This window comes from Trachinotus anak, unplaced genomic scaffold (genome assembly GCF_046630095.1).
Source record: "Trachinotus anak isolate AG129_WGS33_773 ecotype Australia unplaced genomic scaffold, CSIRO_AGI_Tana_v1 ptg000034l, whole genome shotgun sequence".
NCBI lineage: Eukaryota > Metazoa > Chordata > Actinopteri > Carangiformes > Carangidae > Trachinotus > Trachinotus anak.
Genome location: NW_027273885.1, coordinates 7126391 through 7150462, shown reverse-complemented (window position 1 = coordinate 7150462; position 24072 = coordinate 7126391). Strand labels below are relative to the sequence as shown.

At 40.8% G+C, this 24072-nt stretch overlaps 2 protein-coding genes across 5 annotated transcripts; one reads left to right on the top strand and one right to left on the bottom strand.

Moving 5' to 3' along the window:
* Nucleotides 1-669: 669 nt before the first annotated feature.
* On the bottom strand, nucleotides 670-10367 carry gucy2f (guanylate cyclase 2F, retinal). Of its 2 annotated transcripts, none has more exons than XM_071471775.1 (19): nucleotides 9812-10367; nucleotides 8911-9720; nucleotides 7878-8179; nucleotides 6615-6969; nucleotides 6374-6458; nucleotides 6011-6107; nucleotides 5724-5849; nucleotides 5133-5213; nucleotides 4665-4841; nucleotides 4373-4529; nucleotides 4041-4190; nucleotides 3640-3788; nucleotides 3350-3513; nucleotides 3043-3235; nucleotides 2550-2724; nucleotides 1895-1993; nucleotides 1707-1801; nucleotides 1529-1614; nucleotides 670-888 (listed from the first exon to the last, which is right to left on the bottom strand). In XM_071471775.1, exons 2-19 carry the CDS (start codon nucleotides 9650-9652, stop codon nucleotides 807-809), a joined length of 3315 nt encoding a protein of 1104 aa, XP_071327876.1. In that variant the 5' UTR covers nucleotides 9653-9720; nucleotides 9812-10367; the 3' UTR covers nucleotides 670-806. The 2 variants fall into 2 exon arrangements, with proteins under 2 accessions (XP_071327876.1, XP_071327877.1); XM_071471776.1 differs by lacking the exon at nucleotides 670-888 and adding an exon at nucleotides 915-1403.
* Nucleotides 10368-13976: 3609 nt separating this feature from the next.
* tsku (tsukushi small leucine rich proteoglycan homolog (Xenopus laevis)) lies at nucleotides 13977-22592 on the top strand. 3 transcript variants are annotated; one of them, XM_071471654.1, is made up of 3 exons: nucleotides 13977-14389; nucleotides 18947-19257; nucleotides 20256-22592. In XM_071471654.1, the coding sequence occupies exons 2-3, from the start codon at nucleotides 18952-18954 to the stop codon at nucleotides 20994-20996; spliced, it is 1047 nt and encodes a 348-aa protein (XP_071327755.1). In that variant the 5' UTR covers nucleotides 13977-14389; nucleotides 18947-18951; the 3' UTR covers nucleotides 20997-22592. The 3 variants fall into 3 exon arrangements, with proteins under 3 accessions (XP_071327755.1, XP_071327756.1, XP_071327752.1); XM_071471655.1 differs by lacking the exon at nucleotides 13977-14389 and adding an exon at nucleotides 14431-15147; XM_071471651.1 differs by lacking the exon at nucleotides 13977-14389 and adding an exon at nucleotides 15385-18199.
* The last annotated feature ends 1480 nt before the right edge of the window (nucleotides 22593-24072 follow it).

The following is a 24072-nucleotide window of genomic DNA, read 5'->3' as shown; positions in this document are numbered from 1 at the left end:
AAATCCATCACTGAGCACTTTGGAAATAGTTTAAAGGACTTAAAAATGTAATTGACTATAGCAGAAAAAAAGGAATCATTTCACTTCTTTCATTAGTATCAACCAATAAAAGGAGGACAACTTAGAAAAAAAAAATTATATGAATGGACATGTATGGACTGTTCTTTCTCCTTCAGTTCTAGTGGGGTAGAAATAAAAGTGGCAAATTTCTGTTCTTCTCTTTTGATAGTTATATACAATAGCAGCCTTTGCCTCCAGCTTTGGAGGGCTAATAACATATAATATTCAGCCATAGCTAAGGAACAGCCCTGGCTCCACAACTCTATTATGAGCTTTCATGACAAACTAATAACAGACATGATCACCAGAAAAAAATAACATTTCATTTTGAAATAGGCGTTTTGGGGCGCTCAATCTTCCGATGGGTGAACCTCTGGTTGCCCTGAAATAGGTGACCACTCAGTGGCCAGTGTGCACAGAGAGGAGTGAATGAGTGCATCCTTCATTAAGGGGCGGGTGCGCTTTCCTTGTGCTTCTCGGCAGCAGATACGTAGGCAGGTAATGCGACAACTCTCATTACATTAGCACCGTCGTGTTCTGCTGCGTTGGCTGCAGGCAGATTAGCCAGTCGATGGATAATCCTATTAAACAAGTCTGCATTAAGACACAGTGAGAGGCTGGGTAGTGCCCTCTCTCCTCTGCCTGCCCCTCCCAGCTCTTTGTTTCTTTCTTTCCCTGGATGTGTCCTCCTCTCTTCTTCTCTAGTTTTTTTTCTTTCACATCTTCGCTCCTCCTCCTCCTCTCATTTAGATCTTCTTGTCCACCTGCCTGTTGGCCTTGCGAAAAAGTGTCTTGATCTCCTCTGTCACCATCTCCTGCCAGTTGTCCCTAGTGAAGACAGAGGATGGAGTTAAGACCAATACTGTATTTTACAGAGACATTTTTAAGCAGAGCTCTGGGGTGTAAAGACACAGTAAAACTAAGAAATTGCACCACAAAGCAGACAAAAAGCGCAGCAATGTTGCCACGAACAGTAAAACGAATGTTAAAACTTAATTATGAAAATGTGCCAGCCACAATAAAAGAGAAAGAAAATGAAGCCAACAAAGAGGGCTTTCCCCAATCTGCTTAAGAAGATGTAGAAGGTGATAAAGTCAAGAGATTAATGAGACTAGTTAATCACAAAGCCATCACCAAGGCTCATGACTCAGTGAAAGGGAACTGTGTCAGCGCATTTGGTCACAACGAAACCGACAGCCACTATGACATTTCCACAACACAACACCAGCTGGCATGCAGGTCTCTACCTCCTGTGTTTGAACTAAGAAGGTCAAGCCTTTTTCTCAGCTTTCTTTCTCCTGTACGCAGCTATATCCTCAGGGTTCAGCCCGTGATTGTTTTCCCTGTAGTGACATGCGGATAGTTGCAGCTTGCATGAATCCAATGTGTATCAGTCACAGGTTAATGGCAGTTTTTGATCAGATGAGAGGTTAGTATGAGAATAATAACAGTGAGATGAAGCTCTTACCCTGGTTTGATCTCTGGTGGTTTTGGCAAAGGCTTTGTAAAGTTTGTTTTCCCCACAAGCCAGTATGTCTCTTCAATACCTTTACCCTAGCAGGAAAACAAAAAAGGTACGGATTAGTAGAATCTGAGTGTCTAAAATATTATTGCCATAATCACCAAACACTGAGGTGAAATGTTACCTTCAACTCTGTCTTGCCTCTGACATCTATTTTATAACCTTCATTAAGAGAATGGAGGATCTTCACAGTGCTCAAATTCACATGGATTCTATAAGCTGAGGAAAGAAGAGAAGAGAGGGAGATCGGACCAAAACAAAACATGACACAACACAAAAATACAGACTGGGAGATGTGCTCAGGATACTCACGCAGCCCAGTGGATTCCATTCGAGAGGCAGTGTTGACGGTGTCTCCAAAAAGGCAATACCGAGGCATTGTCAGACCTACCACCCCAGCAACACAGGGCCCTGCAAACACATATAGAAAACAAATATGCCATTTTGTGGGGAAAAAAAATTATATGTTGGAGAATTAGATTAAGAAAAAGAGTAGTTATATCGCTGTTTGTTTTTTCAGTTTTTCATTTGATAAATGGTTGCTGCATCTGATATATTATAGTTGTGCTCGAGAGTGGTAGATGAAATAACACTTGGAGCTTTGCCAGTCTAGAGATGGATTCAATAGTGAGACTCTAAATTATGCAACTGAGTTGAAACTGAGACTGGGACATAGCAAAGTACAATTCAAGACAATAGAAGCTATTGTGTTGGTGTCGAACACTGTTTTTATTAATACTGTAGAGGAATATATGGATAAGACCATATGTTACCTTTGATGTAGACTCAAGACAAAACATTCAGTTCACCTGTCAAAATCAGTCCTACAGTCACCGGTCACTATGGAGCCTCAGGGATGTTAAGTTTTATGTATGTTTGTAGGTACTCGACCACCTGCTCAACTGGAGCAGAGGGTAAATAAATGTAAAAATGGGTGACGAGGACTCTGGCTTTGAACAGGGCTCACCTGAGTGGATTCCTATTCGTATCCTGACCGGCACATCTGGCATGTGCCGCATATGGAAGGTTCCCACTGAGCTGAGGATGTTCAGAGACATGTTGGCGATCTCAGCAGCGTGCTTGTTGCCATTTCTCTTTGGCAGACCTGATGCTACCATGTAGGCATCACCAATGGTCTCCACCTGGGCAATGCCAACATATTTATGTAGTTATAGACAAATGAGCTTGTGTCACTGCTTACTGTATGTGTACTGTAGACATATGCTGTTGAACAACATGACTCAAACTGTATCTTTCAGGGCTCCATGAGGTCTTGGGCTACACCTCTTTACTATGTTACCTTCCTGTTCACCATTCGACAATGTTAGGTTGAGACAACATTTCTGTGAATATTGCTAAGATGCTGGAGAATGCATTCATAGGCCATAAACCTATCATCATTTCAAGCACACTGATTGAAAAAAAGAGTTTCCTTTTAAATATCGAGAACGCTTTCTGACCTTGTAGACATCGTGGCTACTGAGCACGGCGTCAAACAGAGTGTACAGATCATTGAGAAGGTCGACCACCTCGATTGGATCACTCAGCGAGGAGATGGTGGTGAAACCTACAATGTCACTGAAGTAGATCGTCACCTCGTCAAAGTACTCTGGCTCCACTGTGGCACCGGTCTTCAGAGCCTCTGCCACAGAACTTGAAGATAGAGAGACAGAAAAGTCTTGAAATTCAGACAATTAGGTAATAGACAGTACATTTATTTCCTAACTTCACAGTGTGGATTGGATCACTGTGTATGAGTTAACTCACGGTGGGAGCATCTCTGACAGCAGTTTTTCTGTTCTCTGCTTTTCCACCTCCAGCTCTTCTGTTCTCTCTCTGATGAGGTCCTCCAGGTTGGAGCTGTACTGCTCCAGCATCCTCAGCATGGAGTCAATGATGTTGGTTTTTTTACCCTTGTTGATTAGCTTGAACTGGTGGCAAAATAAAATTACAGACTCATGTTAAACAGTATGACGCATATTTTTAAGACTCGTTTACTTGAGTGAGATAACAACTGTATGGTTTAGAAGGCCACAAGGGTGTCTTCAAAAAGTTACCCTGTCAAAGATCTCGTCAAAGGTTGGTCTGCGGTCAGGCAGTTCACTCCAGCACTGCTTCATTAGCTGGATACACTCCAGTGGAGCCTGGTCAGGGGCCACGGTGGGGCGGCACATTGGAGGAGGCTTCTTCACCTTACGGATGATCTCTGGTGAGGAGATGGTAGAGATGAGACACATTAATCCAGTGTCAAACTACAATATGTATCAGTATTATATCACTCAGTTGGCTGTGAGCTCTGCTGCATGGTAGAAATACAAAAACAGAAATATTGGCGGTGTTGGTGACATGTTCCTGAAATCTACATCTCACTTGTTTCAAAACTTTTGAATCATCCTTCTCTAATTTGTCTGCTTCTATTTATCTGCACCTCCTCCTTTGTGATGGATAAATACAGTACCTTCAGGTGGTAGACCCAGCATGCAGTAAGGTGGCCCTCTGACCACCACCTCTTGGAGGATAATAGAAAAGCTGTACACGTCTCCCTTGCAGGTCCCTTTACGTGAGCTGGCAAGGTCTCTCAGGAACTCTGGAGCTGTCCAAAATAGATCTGAGTGGAAAAAAGAAGGATCTGATATCAGCCAATGGTGCTGAATTCTAACTATGACTTTGTGTGTGTGCATCACTGGACATTATCAGTTAAAAAAATATCATGTATGATTCACATTCATTTGTCTAATAAAAAAAACAAGTGTGTTGTGATTTCCACCAGGTTAGGGTTAAGGCTTTTACCTTCAGGTGGAGGTTCTTCTATGGGAGCTTTCTGAGTCTCCAGCAGCTCATTGAAGCCATAGTCAGTAATCTTGAGGACAAAACGCCCGTCTACCACACAGTTACGAGATTTTAGTCTGCCATGGGGGAATTCTCTGTGGTGAAGGTATTTCATACCCTGGAAGCAAGACACATTTAACTTGCATAATACATCGGAGGTAAAATTCATTATTGAGAAACACTGCGAAATGACAAGCAGGGTTGTCAAAAAAAACCTCCAGGTTTTCATCACCTACATTATATTTATGTTTACCTTGATGAGGTCAAGCAGAAGTGAGGACTTGAACATCCAGTCTAATTTAACATCCTCGTTCCTCAGCAGGTCCTGCAGACTGCCACGCGAGCAGTGCTCTGTCACCACTGCAAACATGGAGCAGTCCGAAAAGAAGCCCAGGAATGGATTGACATTCTCGTTTCTCAGGTCCTTCATCTGAGAGAGTAATGGTGAATAAACAGGTTAATACAAGAAAAGGGAAAAGAAGCTATGTTAAGATACCCATAATACCATTTTAATGTACTGAATCCATGGACAGCTTTTGCCTTTTGACAGAGTCTTGTCTGCGATATTTGTTGAGTGGTTCAGTATCAACAGTATAAAAAGTCACTGACATTTGAGACACTGTGTAGCATTTCCAAATCACTTAGTTTGAGTAAAGATTCAACTCTGTATTCCTGTTGCCCCCCCCCCCCCCCCCCCCCCGATCAAGACATGTTCCTCTACCTTTGTGAAAATCTTTGTGGTGCTCTGCTTCACCTCCTTGAAGTGGCCATCTTCAAATTTCTTCAGCCAAACCCAGTCGCCCTGGAAAATAAGCCATGCTGTTACAAAGCCATCAAATTTTTTTGGTGTTAGGAGGATTGTCTTCCACTTGCAGGTTTTGGAAATGATGCAAATAAAAAATTGAAGGTTTTACTTCCTTAAAGATGTTTAAAACCATTAGAGAGCATGTCTTTTCTTTTTGCTAAGAAATGTAGCAGTATGCCTTCTTTCCAATGATAAACGACCCAAACCATGTCAGCATTTGTCAGCATCTGTTTGCAGGTATTGTGGTAATTCTAGATTACAAATCTCACAGGATACACATTTATACAAATCAAGTCAAAGTGATTCCATTAGAGAGTACAAAAAGAAGAACAAAACCAGAACCAGAACCAGAACAATTGACTCTACTCTAACACCAAAAAAATGTACCATTTAGTATCACTGGCCCTGACATATGCTTCAAAAAAGCATCACTCCCTGAATGTTTAAATATTGTGCTGCAGTACAGGCTGAAGCAACAAGTGCAATAGCTCTTGCAGTGTAACCTACCTCATACACGGCAACATTGGTAGTCTCGTGAGTTGCTGTCTGCATGCTGTTTACAGAGTGTGAGCGGTCTGCAGATTTCTCCTCCAAAATGCTCTTGGACTCGCTCAGATCCTCCAAAGTGATTTTCTGTGGGACATCAAACATTACAGGGGAAGATTTGATAAAAATGAATTGTATCCTGAAACGTTCAGCGTGTTATCTCCAAGAAAATTGGATAAAAATGTGGTCAATAGATTAATGTCCTGAAGTTTAATTTTTTATATATAGGATACAGTAATGCTCCTTACCTTTTTGCTAAGCTGGGGGTTGATAAAAGTGAGATCCTCTAAGGTAAGCAAGATCCGATTGGGACCTTTGACCAGCTGGATTTGTTGGAGTCGCCGCCTGCCAATGAGATTTAGAAAAGTCAAAAACTGTCCCAGAGATCATCTTTGGAGCAAAGAAAGATAATGGCCAAGAAAAGCTTACAGGTTTGTAGGAGAATGTTAGCATGTGGTAATCGGGTCAAAAGATATTTAATAAGAGCCAAAATTTTGACACCTGGAAGGACATTTGTTGAGAACATTTAAAAAGGTTTCTCTAACATATTGCTATAGCTAAAGGTGATCAATAGTGTGGTTTGAACTCCTTTTTAAAATAACTTAGTGTACCTGATATAAAAACTTATACCGATCCCTCCTACAGCCAGAGTCAAGATGACAACCAACACCACTACGATATAGATGACCTCCACACCTGAGGATGATGAAAGAAACGAGGTTTGAGGAATAAGTGACAAAAGCTATGAAATGCATGCCATAAAGATGTGAAGACTTCAGGAAATACGTCCATACAAACCGATATTCACAAACAAACATGAATGTATATACATGCCAAACTGAAATATCATACCTCCTGAGCAGATGGCATTCTTTTCAAACCAGCAGTTGGAATCAGATGGTGGAGGGGATCCTCCTGGAAAATTAATGGACCTCCCCGCAAAACGAAGCTCTCCGGACGTCAGATCCACCATATAAGTCTGGTATAGCTGACTCCCACTGTTGTCAGTGTCCAGGATGACATAGTTGGTCTTGACTTCCCTTGCAGTGTCCACCATGACCTTCTGGTTGAAACCGTTGAAGGTTGTGTTCTTTGTGAAGTAGGCCAGGTTTGAGCCTGACAGCTGCATGCCTGCTCTCCTGGCATTGTGAATGGACTTAGCCAGGAGGTAGATGCTGTTATAGATGGTCCCAAATAATGGATTAACCTGTGATGATGATCAAGGGTTGTTGGTTGGGGCACAAGAGAAGACATGATGTGTTACTATATTATATCACTATATTGTCCTCCCTATAAAAGTATAGCAACAGATAAATGAGTTTTTCTGACATATAGATTTTGCAATTGATAATGGAGGCAAAAATACTAAATATGGGATGTATTTAGAATGATAAGCCTGACTTCAAATGTGAGGTATCTGTGGACATCATTTTAATATTAGAATAAACTCTTTGTGTTTATGCCTGGACTGTCCTTTCTTGTAGATCTGCAATGGAGAAATGGCAAAATAACAAAAAGAGGGAATTCTGAATTTTGAAAAAGACTGACTATGGAAGATACATATTTGATTACTCTAACTCACACTAATTTCCCTTTTTTTTTTTTACTTTATTTTTTATAAGTTCTCATAAATTTTGGAACAAACAATCATAAACAAAAAATGACAATCATAAACAAACAACAACAAGCACAGGCATAAATTGGGTCCAAAAATACTAATCCTCTTTAAGTTAAACTTTTTGTGAAAAAGCAAGAAGTCTAGGGTTGTACCCAGTTATCGGGTGCAGATTTCAGACTGTCCCTGTTGTATCTCATAGATCTAGGTTACACTCAGCAATGGAACCACATAGTCGAGTGAACATTGTTAAGCAAAACAAAGTTAAGTGAAAAAAAACCAACTCATTTATCAGTTTTGGCTGAACTTTTGAACAAGTTTACATATATTGAGGACTGCAATCTTATATTTGAGTGATGGATCACTTCATGGTATGAAAATTGCAGCAACCATTACATTTTTCAGTGTACATGTGGGCATGGGAATATAGTTCTAAGACATGCTTTATACGTGGGACTCTATCCTTTAACTCCCTGGTGTAACATCCTAACAGTTCCTACCTGCTCTGCCTGCACAGCTAGCGTCAGTTCCTTGCTCCTCTTGGCTGCAGTGAACGCCTCGTTGAAGGACAAAGGCTCAGAGGCCACAGTGATAGTGAGCACCGCGTCATAGGCCTCCTGCAGCCTGCTGTTGTTTTTCAGGGGCCCATAGGAGACGTTGGCGTAGGGCACGCTGTAGTGGAGAGTATCGTAGGGAACAAACACATACTTCCCCAAGGTCAGACCCATTTCCTGGGCTTTGAGAAGAAAAGTAGCCTGCTGCTCACCTCCAACCAGGACTGAGTGCATGCACATGATTATGGCTGAAACAGGCAAGGAAAAAAAATGTAATCAAATATTTGTTTTATGGAGATCGACACATGTAGAGAGATAATATGATCTCTGACCTCAGCATTATAATGAAGTCATGTGTGAGCAGGTGAGTAGTGCGAACAAATACAGCGTAGCAAAGAGTACTGTAGTGTCCTCCTCAAGTGGAGTGACTGTAATCTACACAGACGGTTTACAACAAAACTACTTCATTGAGTGACAGTGTATTTAAATATAATAATGTATTTAACTATCATGTCATTACTGTTAAGACAGTTCAATAGGATGCAAACTGGCTGAGTCGCTGAAAGTAACCACTCGTTCTAAAATTAACCACAAAAAGAGAAGTTGGGGTCCTCTGGTGGTCTGCGGGATTAAGGCACTGATAAATAACGAGACAAATGAAGTCGTTGTACCAGTTCACCTCAACCACAAGGTGAAATTTGCAGTGTCAAAATGGCTTCCAGGTCAGATGACTGAATGGTAAGCTTAATGAGGAGGGTGTGTAAGCTAAGATGTGAGAATATTCTTGTGGGGCAAATCAGGACAGCTGACTGTTGCTCACCTGTGATGTAATATCTGCTTGCTGTGTTTTCATATTACAGATAATTTATTTCTGTAAATCCCCTGTCAGTACTAGATTGACTGTGATCTTATTCTACTTACACATACTAATATACACATATACATATACATCTAATATATTTTATCACCAGCTCTTCACCTCTGATCCCTTCTGCAGCCTGGATCTTCCTCAGGGTGCTCTCCACCTCTGTCTCATTCATACCGATGGGTGTAACCATGCGAATGGGAAGCCCCTTATTCCTCAGAGCAGTGGCCACTCTCCCGGCAGTATCCACCCAAATGTCCTCATTAGATGAGACCACCGCAACACTGGCCCACCTAAAGTGTTTCAACACGGTGAACAACACCTCAGTGGGGAACGGTACAGTCCTGGCAAAAGTCGGGTATCCTGTGGTGCGGACTAGCTCATAGTTAACACAGCCGTAGGAGAAGATGGCCTTATCCCAGTTCTTGGCCAGCAGAGAAGCTGCAATACAGTATCCGGGGTTGGTGGGGCCCAAAAACGCATCCGCCATATTCTCATAGTAAATAAAGGCGGTGAGGGCTTTGGATGTTTCGCAGGGCTCCTGGAGGATGATAAAGTCCATTTTCAAGCCCAGATCCAGGTTCAGGTCTCCGTTTATCCGGCTCACAGCGAGCCTGGCGGCCGCAGCTGGCAGGGCCCTGTAGTACACAGGGTCGCAGTTCCAAGGCCCCAAGACCCCCACTTTGAATATCAAACATCGGACACAACAAGGGAACGTCAACACTCCGAGGAGGACCCATAACAGAAAGTTATAAAAGGGCGGTGTGGTTAGAGTGGGTCGGCTTTTAATGATGGGAATGTATGGATGGCTGGACTCCCATAGCGTCCCTCTGAAATTTGGAGGAATATGTTGCATTTTCCTTCCAGGCTGTCCAAGGTAGTGAATCTTTGTGTTCACTCTAATATCAATTAGACCAGTGACACCTGCAAAATAGATGGGAATAAATGTTCTGGGAATTGTTAGATTTCAAAATAAAAATCATGGATCATAAATGGCTAAACTAAAATAACTTACCGCGTCTTTGATGCCATCAGGACAGCTTCAGAGTCCGATGAGATAATCTCACAGGTGTCCTCTCCGGGTCTGCTTCTCCACATAAACCCTCAGCTGACCATCCCCAAAACTTTACCTATTCACCCCGAGGACCCACGGCGTCGCTCTTGCAGAGAAAGAACAAAGTCATGGTGTTTGGACTGCGGGGCAGAGAGTGACAGGCACGGCTGGGGACAGCTTCAGCACCCTGGAGAGCTACTTAGACCCCGCAGTCAGCGCCTCCGAAGGCTCCTGCGCGTTTCCACAAACACCTCCGCTCACAGGCAGCATGTCTGAAGGAGGAAAAAAAAAAAAAAAAACACCCCTGGCCCCTCAGGTTTTCTTTCTGTCATATGTATGTTTGTTAAAAAAAAAAAAAGATATCATCCGAATCGAGTTACAAGGCAAATTCGGTAGAATAATAAGCTCTCTTCCCTCAAAGGACGTTTCTGATTTATAAACATGGAAAGGTGTTCGATGTATTATAAATATAGGAGGCCAGTGTTAGCTACAGGCCCATTCAATCAAATCCCTCCAAAGTGACCCGGGGCCAAAACGTAGGTGTTACTCTCTAATCCATTTTCAGTGAGGCACAATATAAGAGGATTGACAACAGGCCTTAGTCTGCTCTAAAAGCCTTGTTATCATTCATGCTGGGGAGGCAATAAGGCCTTTTCCCCCACCAGTTAACATACTCCTCTGGAAAAATATAACATTATAGCCTTGACCTCTAAGTGAATAGAGATAAATATTTAGTATACAATCATTTTTCTTGCCATGGAGACACCTGTGCCGTGCTTTAATTGGTCTAATATGCCTGCAGTACAGCAGGTCCCACAGATCAAATGAATTTGAACCCTGGCGGAGTGGGAGTCATTAAAGTTAACGAAGGGCTCTCCCTGTGGGTCCCCTGAGTTCTGCTGCGTTCTGCCTGCGTCAGTCTTTTCAGCTCTTTCTCAAAGGTCTCCACTGGTGAAACAACCCGGCTGGCAAATGACAATAAGAACAGCTGGTTGCCACAACATCCACCTCTAGGATGACAGTGTAAAAGACAAAATATGGACTGGATGGATGACTTAAAAGCATGTGAGACCATGCAGTGGGAGCTTAGATTAAAAAGAAGGCGATCACCATGTGTCAAACAGCCACACAAACTTTAGTTTTAATTTAAGTTATTTAGACATTTTTTTAGCTAATGTTACAGATCATCAAGATATCATTTTTATGTGACTTCTGACCAGTTATAATTACCCCATTAGGCTGCACGCTGTATGCTCTTAAAATACAGTAAATAAAAAATTCTGCCTTTGCTTATGCTCAAGAGCTCATCTGTTCAGAATCTATAGAGCGAATGGTTCAACCAACCAGGCTGCCGCTGTGTGTGTGTGAGACAGAGAGAGAGAGACCTATCCACCCCTTCTGTCTCCTTCTTTCTTCTGTGCCTGTCTCTTTCTCTGACTGTGTGTGTGTGTGTGTTTGGAGGATATTAATGCCATGCCAAAATCCCTTTTTCTTTTAAACTCAGTCCTGACCATTGACTACTAAAGACGATCAACATTACATAAACTTTACAGAATCCAATATAATTCATAGTTACAAGAATATTACATTGCATTAAATGCACATGTTGGAAAGTGATTCCACCTTTGTTGACCCATATCCCACCTAAGCTGATGAGCCTCTTAAACGTAACACCTTGACACCGCTGTCCTGCATCCAGGAATAGAGGACAGAACAGACGACTCAGCGCAATGTCCACCCAGTGAGTAGGGAGCACAACACATCAGACGCTGCTCCTGAGACAAACTCTGCGCTCTGTATGGAAAACTGTGAAAGAAACACAGATATTCTTTACAAGCAAAAATAAATACAACTAATTTAAATGATGACAATAAAAAAATATATAAAAATGGTGATGACTCAAAAAGTAGGCAACTAATACTACACAATGATGAATCAGACTTCAAAACCACATCTCTGTCATAATACTGTAAGCAGCTAGGTGAATTGGAAATTCTGTATGGGCAAAAAAAAGGATATAAATAATTAATCTGCCTGATAAAATAGGACATTCGAATAGGGATTTATCAGTGCCTGCAAAAGCAGTCCCCAAATGTCGTTTATACAACAATAATGATTGAAACAAAAAAAAAAACCCAAAACAAAACTCAGAAAATAAGATAAAATGTACTATATTCAGTTAGTTTAATTAGCTTGATGAGAGTAGGCCTGGCCTCTATCAAGGAAATTTTGAGCAATAGTGTAAAAAAATACTTATGGCTTGGATCTTATGGCCCCTCACTGTCAACTGGGACCACATACACACTCAACTAAATCTGTGCATCAGTACAAATCTCAGGCCTATCCTGAACATTATTTACATGGACGCTTTTGGAGAATTACCCCCACATGCAAAAACACACCCCGTGGTCAACTAGATTTAATAGGCCGACTGACCGTGATGATGCTATTGTGATATGGTGGCCACACTGTCCACTTGTGTCTGCTGACATTTTCTATTTCCTTTTACTCTCAGTGAAAGCTGTCGTATGTTTAATAGTGAGTTGATTCACAAGCCTTCACAATGCAACTGCAGACTGAATTTATTGGAGGATGTCATTAGCTCTGGTGCCATCTAGTGGAAGCAGAGTATGCACTGATGCGTGCTCTATTTTGCATCTTAATAAAGGGGGTAGAGTTCATACATCATGGAATCATAACCTGTTTGGGTCCTAAAACACTAGTTTCAGCATAGATTAAATGGGGATGTTTTTTTTGTAACATTCTCCCTTAACAACAGAGCACAAATCCCTTAAGATGAGCTGCATGCTCTAGGAGACAGATTTTTTTTGTATCTTTCTTAAGCAGAAAATGCCCATTATGTGGTAATAATTTTTAAAAATGAGTTTTTAGCAAAACTGTATCACTGCTGTTAAATCTATTATGTTACTACTAATCACACCCTGAGTATGTAAAACATCTAGGATGAATACTCTGCATTCTGTCTGCCTGAGTCCCTATCTTATCTTCACCGCCTTGAAGATTCCCAGACACTGCAACATTCAAGTGGGTTGTGTGTGTGTTTGTGTGTGTGTGTGTGACTGTGTTTACAAGTGGCAACATGAACACAATAATCTCCGCTCTTTTCTTTGGCCTTAGTCTGTGTGGACTCTTGAGAGTGCGAGAGTTGTACTGTATGGGTGTGTGCTGTGATGCTGTCATGCTCTCATGAGAAAAACAATGGCCGAGGGTGCAGATGAAGAGTGGAGGCCCCTCAGCATTTGTGTGAGCAGCAACAGATGTTCACTTCAATTCATCACACTTGACCTGTGTGTCTCTGGCCTTTGTTTTTGAGAACTGCAATGTGTGCAGGATTTGCCCTGTTATAGGTTGTGTCAGGGTCTCTAATATTCCTGCCTAGATTAGCGTTTAAAAATGATTTTCAAAATAGCCTTTTTTCACAACACACTATAATTGCCTATTTCCAAGTAAAACTATGTGAAATACTTTATAAAATTACTTTATCTAAACCTACAAGATCTGCCTGCAAGGTTTTAAAGAACCAGGGCAGATATCCTGCGCAAGCAGCAACAGGAAACGTCTGGGTTTCCGTTCACTTAATTTCTTTTATCAGTTTCATCAAAACGCAGACTTCAGGGCCAAATGAAACAAACCGCCGCCTTGTTGCGCAACACCGTGTTTCAGCTTTTGTTTTCGAGCGGGTCTGCGTTAGCTGCGGCTCCACTGTGCGCCGAGGAGCAGCGTTCAATCGACAGACAGGGCCCGGAAGTTACACATGTGAGCCTTTAAAAATAAAAGCGTCGTATTTCTCAAGGGAGCAAGTAGAAACTCTGTTAAAAGAGATTTAGGCTATTGCCTGTCAGACAAAATATAATGAGACGTTTTTAGCATGCATTATTTTTCAATTCTGTGTGCGTCATAGACTGTATATAAAGTATATATGGTGTGTTTGTTAGGTGTAAAGTTAAACAAACAACAACAAAAGAAAGAAACACTGTGTGACGACTGAAAAAACAAGATTAAAACGTTTAATTTACCGTTGTGGTTTAGCTAGGCTAATTAGCTGAAGTGATTGTTCCACCATATCCTGTGTGACATTAAAAGCACCGTGGCAACCGTAGCCTTGGCAACACAATGAAGAAAACGGGTAACATCAACAGCTCGATAAAATGTACAACAATGGGATAAATGTGTGCTTAAACGCGGAGTGAAACCTTTAACAGGCCGTTTTACTTTTGGAAATCACCGACAGGAAGTGCTCTTATGTTGTACGCCCGCGAATTTGACAGTGGTAAAACGAGCCGAGTCCGCCAGGCAGGACTTTATGGGATGGGAACAGACGAATATGCCCCGGTGTTTCCAGCCGCCGGCAGTTTACTGCAGCGGGGCAGACACACGGAGGGATCTGCGGAGCTCATGTAGACCAGCAGGCGGGCTAGCCACCGGGACTCAGCGGCGCTGCGGGGGTCTGGAAAAATGGGAGCGGTGAAGTGAAAAACGTCCGAAAAAGAGCGTACTGTCTGGATGAAAGGCACCAAAGTAAGTTACTCGGGACATAGGCTGACGAGAAAAGTCATGAAAGTTGGATAGTTTTTTATTGTTTTACCCCTAATTTTCTGTCAAAGTCTCTGTGCGAAACCCTCGTCTGTCAGCGGGGTAGTTTCGGACAGAGGTCCTCTGTGGTCAGATCAGATTTCACGTTTGGCTCCGTGTTTAAGAAACCGCCCCTGGTGTCCCGACGGAGCTGACCAGGCTCTTGTGTGTCGTTACCGCAAATTATCCAGACACAGGGGAAAAAAAAAAAAAAAAAGAAAGTGAGCAAACTCCTGTGAAAGATGCGCGCAGAGTTGACATGTGGAGCCGTGATTGACAGCTGAAAGGGGCGGGGTTGCCATTGAAGGTGTTACGAACGACACTTATAGATTCACATATTATCACCGTTTTGGGTATTTTCTCCGAAAAGGCCACAGTGGAGGTCTCTGCACTCTGCGCGGTTTGCCACGTACGGCTGCAGGAAATTTGATCTGCAGAGGTGCCCATGCGGAGTCTGAACACCCGCCCTTCATGTTTACTTCCCAGGGTATGGCATGGTGGCTCACTTTGTTGTAAATGAGAGAGGGCAGTGACAAACTTGTCATGGTTTTCAGTGATTTTTATGACAAAGAGGCGAAACGAGGACGGAAAATTGGCATTGAAAGCCAGAAAGAAGAACTTTAGTTGGGATATCCACTGGAAGAAGAATTTCCTTTACTTCAGTAAAACTGGCAATGGTGCAATGTAAAAGTACTCTGTTACAAGTAAGTCCTGCATTACAAATATTATACCGAAATATTATATACATACATACATACATCTCTCTCTCTCTCTGTATATATATATATATATATATATATATATATATAATCTGGTTGTTATTACTGATGGATCATTGTGGAAGTAGCATTTTCATGTTATAGCTGATGAAGGTGAAGCTACTAATAACTACTTTATATTCTGGTGGACTGTTTAATCTATAACAATGCATCATACTTTATAAAGTGATCATAGATTTTTTTTGTCACAAACAAGCCATCACAAACGTGTTGGAATAAAAAGTAAAATTTTCCCTCTGGAATGTATTGGAGTACAAGTACAAAGTACTATAACATGAAGATAGTGAAGTAAAATACAAACACCTAAAAACTGTACTGAAGTACAGTACTTAAGGAAATGTACTTGTTTTACAATACAAACTGGTAAGTTATAAGAATTTGAATCAGCTTAATCATTTGTCAAATAATGAATATATTAACCAGTAAGTTAGCATTTTTGATATTATCCCCAGAGCCTACAGTACAGTTAACCAGTGACACTAGAATTTCTTATTGAAAGAAATGGTAATTATATTCAGGCCATGCAGTGAGCTTCACCTCTTATGAATCTTTCATCACTGTCTCTGAAATACTGTCTCTTCTAGCCTCGCCTAAATGTGCTTTGATGGATTTGATCAATCTCTGTGCTTGTGAAAGTTTCTATCCACCGTAACTGCAGGCGTTTCCATTGCTGCCTAATTGTTTTAAAACACTTAAGTACCATCTATTTAATATAAACTCACTGCCTTCTCCTCAGTGTCATGCATTAATTTGGCTTAAAAGGATTAGTGTGGCATCCGTCTTCTAATTACACAGTTTTCAACCTTCAACTTGAAGATTAAATTGGGAAAGAGCGGTCTCAATGACATTAAGAACACGCTGGAGGATACTGAACAAATTGAGGGCTAGATGGGGTTATAGATGCAAATAAATGTGCTAAATGGGAGAACTAAGAGGATATAATGTTAGGCACATTAATTTTGTCTCCTGCTCTATGTGTTTCTTACTTTTCACCATCAACAAATCCACCTCGACAAAATCTCTTTAGATAAGTGTGTTGCTTGTAGGCAATAAAAATGGTGCTTTTATATTTGCTTTTGATAGCTAAATCATTGCGTTTAAACTGATAACACATGATGGTAATTGGATTATCACATTGTTAAAGTTGTGCAAAAGTCTGTACATAGGTCAGAGGTCATAAGTTATAATTTAGTGAAAATCGTGCGATAAAAAGTAACCACTGCTGTAGGTTGGTAAATAAATAAACAACAAATGGCTGATGACCTTCAGAAGATGGTGTGCTGCTCTCCCAGGATAAAAAGGTGTGAAAAAACCTCTGAAAGTGAGAAGGTGTCAGGGTGTGATTTCACAGGCCTTTGCCAATTGTCCACTCTGGGGCGGGGGGCACAGCTATAACTGCCGTTACCATTGGATAACTGCAGTCGTTAAATGTGGCTGATTTGAAGGCAGCGCCAGCAGCAGTTTGCTGTTGGCTGAGATTTATTGACCAGAGGTTGAGAGGAACACCTGGTGCAGAAAGTTCACAGTCCTTGCTGAAGCAACAGATGGAGCCAAGGATACAGGAGGGCAAGGAGGGACAGATGAACGTGGCTGCAAAACCACACAGAGGTGACGAGCTGCTGAAGACCACAGAGTTTGTTGCATGTAGTTTACATCAGGTGAAACAAAACTTGCAATTATAGATAGGGCTTAATAGTATTTCTATGACAGCCAATGATGTGATTCATTCACAAAAAGAAGAGTTTAGCAGTTGCTGTAAAAGCTGAAGGTGTAAAGTTAATTTCCAGAATACTATGCATGACATTTGGTCACATCAGGCTGCCATATCTTTAAAATACAGAGAATTCATCAAGTTTCCCCTCTGTCCTTGATGTTGTTCATTACATGGATGGACTATTTTTTGGTTTATTTTCTTAAGTAAAGTGGCTCAGAGTTTAGTTGAAAGGTACTTTGAATGAAATTTGTTAATATTAAAGTCACTCCCTCTAAATATCAGAACAAAATAATAATGATATATTCATTGAGATTTAAGAACACATAGCAGTAAATGCAAAACCCTTTGTAGTTATCACAAAGTCAGTAGACAGAATGAGTGAAATACAACTAAATGCATTCAGTTGATTACATCTACTCCCATACTATCAGTATTACAGTAAGAAGGGTTAAAAGAAAAGAAACACTGCACAGGGGTGAGCAGCTCTGTCTAAGTAGACTTTGAACCATGGTAATCAGGCTTCATATGTTGGTCCAAACATATTATGCAGCCATGTAACTTCATCCTCTTACATAAGCTAGGATAAAAAACATTAACCCCTGTTAGATGTACCTGTTAACACCCTTAACCCAAATCATCAACCTTAACCTGTAACACTTAACTACAGATCATAAAAGTCAGAGATTAGAAACAATCAAAACATCAGAGAGTGTTGTTATCTTACTGCTTGTTGCAAGAATGTGCTTATATGTATTTCTTGGAAAAGCTAAACTTTCTCGTGAAAAACACTTGTTTTTTTTGTTTGAGCATTTTCTGTGAATTGTGGTCACAGTAGCGCCCTGTTTGGTGCATTTTGGTGCCAAGTGAAAGACCAGTCAGTAATATTTTTTTTGTGTCTCCTGCTTAAACAGTTATTTATACACCCTGTCTCTTAAATTGACAGATTAGAGATAGATGTAAATTTTCAATGCATCTTTGAGGCTGTAATTTAATCTCTCACACAGCTGCAACGCTGTGAAAGATTTTATCTTTAATGCGTGCTATGCTGTGTCATGTGCCGGTGACTTGACCATGACTGTTCATTTTTACCTATTACACAACTCTTAACCTCTGTCCAGTATTCATACTTATTTGAGTGTTTGTGCGTGTGTGTGTGTACACACATAGCTCAAGTTGAACAGAGTTGAACAGGGTGAGCTGCATTCAGCTTTCATTTACACATGACGGATACACATAGAGGGACCTGGCAACAGTTGACAAAAGGTATGAGAGGTTCTCCTCTGGTTTAAAAAAAAATATATATGTATTTTAATTCACTTATATTTTCGTGTGTACTGTAATTTATTAACTTGTTTGTTAATGTTTTTCATGTCCTTTTGTTTCATTTATGTTGTTTGATTTTGAAGCTGTAATCTGCTGCTATTTCAGATGCAGTATCTGTTATAGTATCTGACATATGGTATTATAATTTTCAGAGTTAAAAGTTGTTTCTGAATTAGTTTTGTTCAAAGGCAATGAGGCTGAAAGGAGTGGGTACATTAAATTTTCCTAATTTTAAGATGCAGTAGAGATATTTTTAGGGTCTTGGTTCACGATGCACAGACATTTTCGTTTTTACAGCAATGCATAGTCATTGTAGTGAGTAAACTAAGAAAGTGCAAATTAACTCTTTGATCAAAGAAATCAGGTCACACCCACTGGGAAACCAAGAGGGAAGGAAATTGAGGCTACTCCAGTTGCATGGAAAAAAGCTTAGTCTTTTACCGAAGATTAACAAATACCTTGAAGACAGCATTTGAACAATGACAGCTCCTCTGATTTCTTTAATCACTAACAAGGTGTTCCGATCTGGTGATTGAGGCTATGTAGTTTTCTCAGATGGTGTTTGTAAACTGAAAGGTGATTAGAAACATGATAAAGGATTTCATTAGAGAAAACTTTCCAAACCTCAATGGGTGTGCCGTGGTTAAAAAGATTTCAGTGTAAATAATACATTTGTTCTCTCCCCAGGCATAATGTTACTCCTCCTGTGTTTTGGCCTGCCGCTGCTGGCGGCTGTCCAGTCCAGCGCTGTCAAGAACTGCCACCCTGGTTGCCGCTGTGAGGTGGAAAGCTTTGGCCTGTTCGACAGTTTCAGCCTGACCAGGGTGGATTGTCGTGGGTTGGGACCAAGTACCACCATGCCCATCCTTATCCCACTGGACACTGCCCACCTGGACTTGTCCTCCAATGCCATGGGACCGCTCAGTGACACCATGTTAGCTGGTCCAGGCTACACCACCCTCGTTAGCTTGGACCTCAGCAGCAACGACATTACAAAGGTTGGTGATCGGCTGAAGTCATGTATAGACCTTAGAACGAAGCAATGCAACTTTCGAATGAAGAAATACAATATCCCGACTCATACAAATGAAGAGTTGAATCTATAATGAAAATACTGAATCCACTCTCAATTTAATACACGTTGGGGGTGTTGCTGCATCATTGTTCCGTATTCCAACACAATTTGTAGGTAATATTAGCAAATGTTGATTACCTTTAGACAGACATTGTGTAACCATTGTTAATAAGTGTTTCTGAAAGTTACTAAGTGTTTTGGTTTACTCTTTTTAAAACCTGTCTGGCACCAAATGGCAGACAGACAAAACTAGCAGCTAGCTAGTGCAGCATTTAGCAGCTACACAAGCTAAATAGCCAGATATTCACCTATGGAGTTGGTGGAGACTAAAACAGAGTGAATATTGGACTAAAGTTAATCAGCTAGGTGACAAGCTAGAGTCATGGCTGCGAAATAAGAGCCAATGTTTCTCTGTATATGCTGGATATGTTAATAGGAGACTAACAAGTTGATAATGTGCCAGTTTTGTGTTCTCAGCTTGTTTTTGCTCCAAAAAATCAGTTTTCATGTACTGCTGTTATGCTAGGTTTTAGCATTTTACAGATAAATATTTCAGTGGCTTTGTAATGGAAAAATAATAAATTACTCTGCTAGCTACTACAAGCTAACAGTTAGTGTGTTTTTTTAAATAATTTGAAGGGTTAGCTGGTCACTCCAAATCATGTTAAATGGATATATTTGTGGATTGCTGGATGAGTCATTAGAAATAGCTTTAATTTTTACAACAAGAGAAAAGTGAAAATACTCAGCAATGCTTTAAAAGAAACATATGTTGACGACTCCAATTAAACCAAAAGATATATGTCAGATATGTCTCATTTTATATTTTTGTTTCACTGTATCTTCAACTCTGAACCTTGCAACTCGATGATTTCTTATTTTTTCTCTTTGTTAATCTCTTCCCTGCCTCCTTATTTTCAGATAAGCCCCAGTGCTTTGTCCAAGCTGCGTTACCTGGAGACGCTGGATCTGAGCCACAACAACCTGGTGAGCCTCTCCCCGAGCTGTTTCTCTGGCCTCCCTCTGGCTGAAGTTGACCTCAGCCACAACAGCTTCCAGGAGTTCGACATGGATGTGTTCGCTACTAAAGTCAACGGTGAACCTGTCAGTGTGGATCTGTCTCATAACAAGCTTGTGTCCGTCTCCACGGCTTTGCATGGAAGAGTTTTACACATTCAAAGCTTAAACCTGTCATCAAACCGGCTGTCGAGTGTACCGAGGCTGGCAGGACTTCCTCTGAGGAACCTCAATTTGGATGGTAATCCCATCACACAGATCAAGGAGGGAGCCTTTGCTCAACTGAAAGATCTGGTTCATTTATCCATCAGCGGCCTCCATGAGCTTCAGGAAATTGAGCCCTACAGCTTCAGGGGCCTCCAGAGCCTCCAGGTTCTGGATCTCTCCAACAACAAAAATCTAAAGACATTGACTCCTGCTGTTTTTAGTGGACTAGACTCCTTGCAAGAGCTGAATTTGTCGGGCTCTGGTGTGACGTCCCTGCCAAATAACATGCTGACCCACCTGCCCAGTATTAAAAGTATTACACTGGGACAAAGCATCCACTGCTGGAGGACCCAGAAACAGGGACAGTTCCACCCGCAGCTGGGTCAGGTCCAATACAACGAGGTTCTGAACTGTAATGTGGAGGGCATCGTGTTGTGAGACTGTGCCTTTGGACATGGACCTCTGCTTACAATTCAGATGTCAGCTGTGCCTTATTTGCTTTGATATGCAAAACACTTTTTTTGTGTAACTTACCTCTGTTTCAGGGTGAAACTAAGGAATATGTCTTAATGGTCTAATGCAGCCTTCATAAACTCTTGACACAAGTGTTACAAATGCTGTACTTTTTAGAAACACAATGGCAAAATGTGCAGCATTAACATAGCAAAGAACAAGTTATTTTACATCTTAACATACAGTATAGTCTAAACTGGTAGAGAGTCTTTCATAAATCCAAAACTTATAAGTAATTTGTAAGTAATGTTCATACTTAATGTACATCATTTTAAGTGGGACCATATTAAGAGTTATTTGCACTTATACCAGCTGCATTTAAAAAAAAAAAATGCACATGGCCAAAATGTCATCCACTGTACTACAGAACCCTCTGTTGACCACTAACAATTTTCATTTGACTTTGAATGTGAGTGTTTATTGAAACGATTAAAGGAATAGTTTGACATTTTGGGAAATGCACATATTCACTTTTTAGTTGAAAGTGAGTTGACAAGATTGACACCACTCTTAAATCTGTTTGTTCAATGTGAAGCTACAGCTAGCAGCTGGTTAGCTGCTTAGCAGTGGGAAACAGCTAGCAGGACTCAGTCCAATAACCTCTAAAACTCACTAATGAACCATAACCTGATGTTTTTACAGTTTATTTACAGATATAAGAAATGACAGTTAATTCGATAGATTTTGTTATCTCCAGGCACAAGTGAGCTAGCTGTTTCCCCTGTTTCTGGTCTTAGCAATGCTAACTGGGTGGTTAGAGCTTCATATTAACCATACAGACATGAGAGTGATATCAAACTTCTTATCTAACTCTGTGAAAAAGCAAATTATTTATCAAGTGTGGTCTGGAAACCAACAGTAAAGACCTGTTAAACACACTGTGATAAAACTAGTTGGGTAAATATCTTTTCTTGTCACACCCACAAAATTACCATTGTATTACTTGAATTTGCTTCAACAAATATTACCCTGAATCTGACAACTTGTTTGAATAATTTCTCTTCATTACGACACTAGGTTTGGTGTATAGCCTTTGCAAATTAGGCGCATGCATCCTTTAATACAGGGCTCACTGTTTCAGTAACAATACATGACTTGATTAAACAAGCTGACGGGGAGCTTATTTTGACCTTCTGTCAAACCAGTCTCTAGTTTAACAAGACAGTTGGTTCAAAACACATCTGACCAATGAACTATGACAATTTTCACATATGTAGTATTGAAGTGATGCCGCTATCCGTTGATTTTTAAACGCCCAGCTGCACTGTGCTGTCACCTGTAACCTTACTTTAGCATTCCTGTGGTATTTCTAAGAGGATGATCAGCCTCAAGACTGCATATTAGGGTTTGTGAAAGGAATTCAACCTTTTTCAGCTGGGTAATTAAAAACCAGTCTGGGTGTGGAAGTTTATATTTGTATGTATGTAACTATATTGTATATAACTTTATATATATATATATATATATATATATATATATATATATGAATCATATGTGTAATAAATTGACTATTCTCACATATGTGGTCTGAATGACTGCTGTTACTAATGTTCTGTATGACGTAAGAATGGCAACAATGGTTTGGTGTGTCAGCGATGGAGCATAAACACAAAAAAACAGAGCCAAACACAAGGAAAGATTACGTCAGTGTTGACACTGTTTAATCTTTCGCTGAAAATACTGTTTTTCAAAGCAGTCTGTGATTTCTATGCACAGGACTGACTCATAGCAGGGTGTGCCTCTACAGGACAAGAGGAAAGCTTAGATGTTGGCGGTTTACCCTCACAGCAAGTTTCCGCACTTTTTACAATTTAGTAACATGTTGTGCATAAAGCTTCTTTTTTCTTTGTTCTTTCTTTACTTGCAAGTGTCTGGATACACCGACTCATACACACACTTGTGGTCTTGATTGGATCTCAATAAACACTGAAGTGGGCAGACATGCCAGGGTTTGGAAGGGTACCATGCCACACTGGGCTGGTAACCTGCCAAAGAAGTGACTGGGAATGAGACAGGAGGAGAAAGGAGAAAGAGGGGGAAAGAGCTGGGTTTTAGTCATGGCAGCTTACTGATCTCCTGTGTGTGTCTGGCAATGAGTGTTTGTCCTGTGAGACAGAGAAAACATTCACATTCTGCCCTCCTTTCTTTTAAACTCCAAGACACCCAGAAACAGTCAAAAACAAACAAACAAAAAAAAAAAAAGGCTGACTAAACAAACGGGTTTTCACAGATTGCATCAGAGTTGGACTGTACATGTCACATCCTGAAAACTGAGCGTTAGCATATAGGTCTTTACACAAGCCAAAGTTCCTCCAGTTGTCATGCATTTGAGTCAACTTCTGCCTGTGCATGTATGAATTTGACTCTATTCTCTTCAAGAGAAGGTGGGAGGCTGCTTGAGAGCCCCAGTGGATTTGACCCCGTTGCAGAAAACACTTCCAGATGTTGGCGCTTTTTCGTCCATCTCCTGAAGAGCTGGCAACCAAACATCCATCAGAGAGTGTCCCGCCTGCATTCAGTAGCTGTGTTACAGTGTTCAGTAACACTGTGAAATCGCAAAGACATTCAAGGAATGCAACAGCACAACAAATCAGTTTACATATCATATTATATATTTATTTGTTTTACTTGCTTTTTTACCTGTTGTTGTAGTTCTTCATATGTGAGTGTAAAGCCCAGTTGGGGTTCTGACAGTTTGAAGTGAAATAATGTGTTTAAGGGACATGCGATTTTAGCATAAATCTGAACATGGACTTATTCAGAAAAGCTACACTGAAAAAAAAAACACATCACATGTCTATTTATATTTCGGTTTGCTCCAAACAGTGTCCCTCTGTCTAGTCTGGGACGAGCACAGATGTGTTGAAAAGCGGCACAAATGTCCTGACATGCGATCTGTGTGAAACATCATGGATGAACTGGCTGATAGAAATAAAGTTCTGTCCACTCTAACTCGAGAAATCACACCAACTGAAGGGCACTCTTTGATTTTTCACAGCAA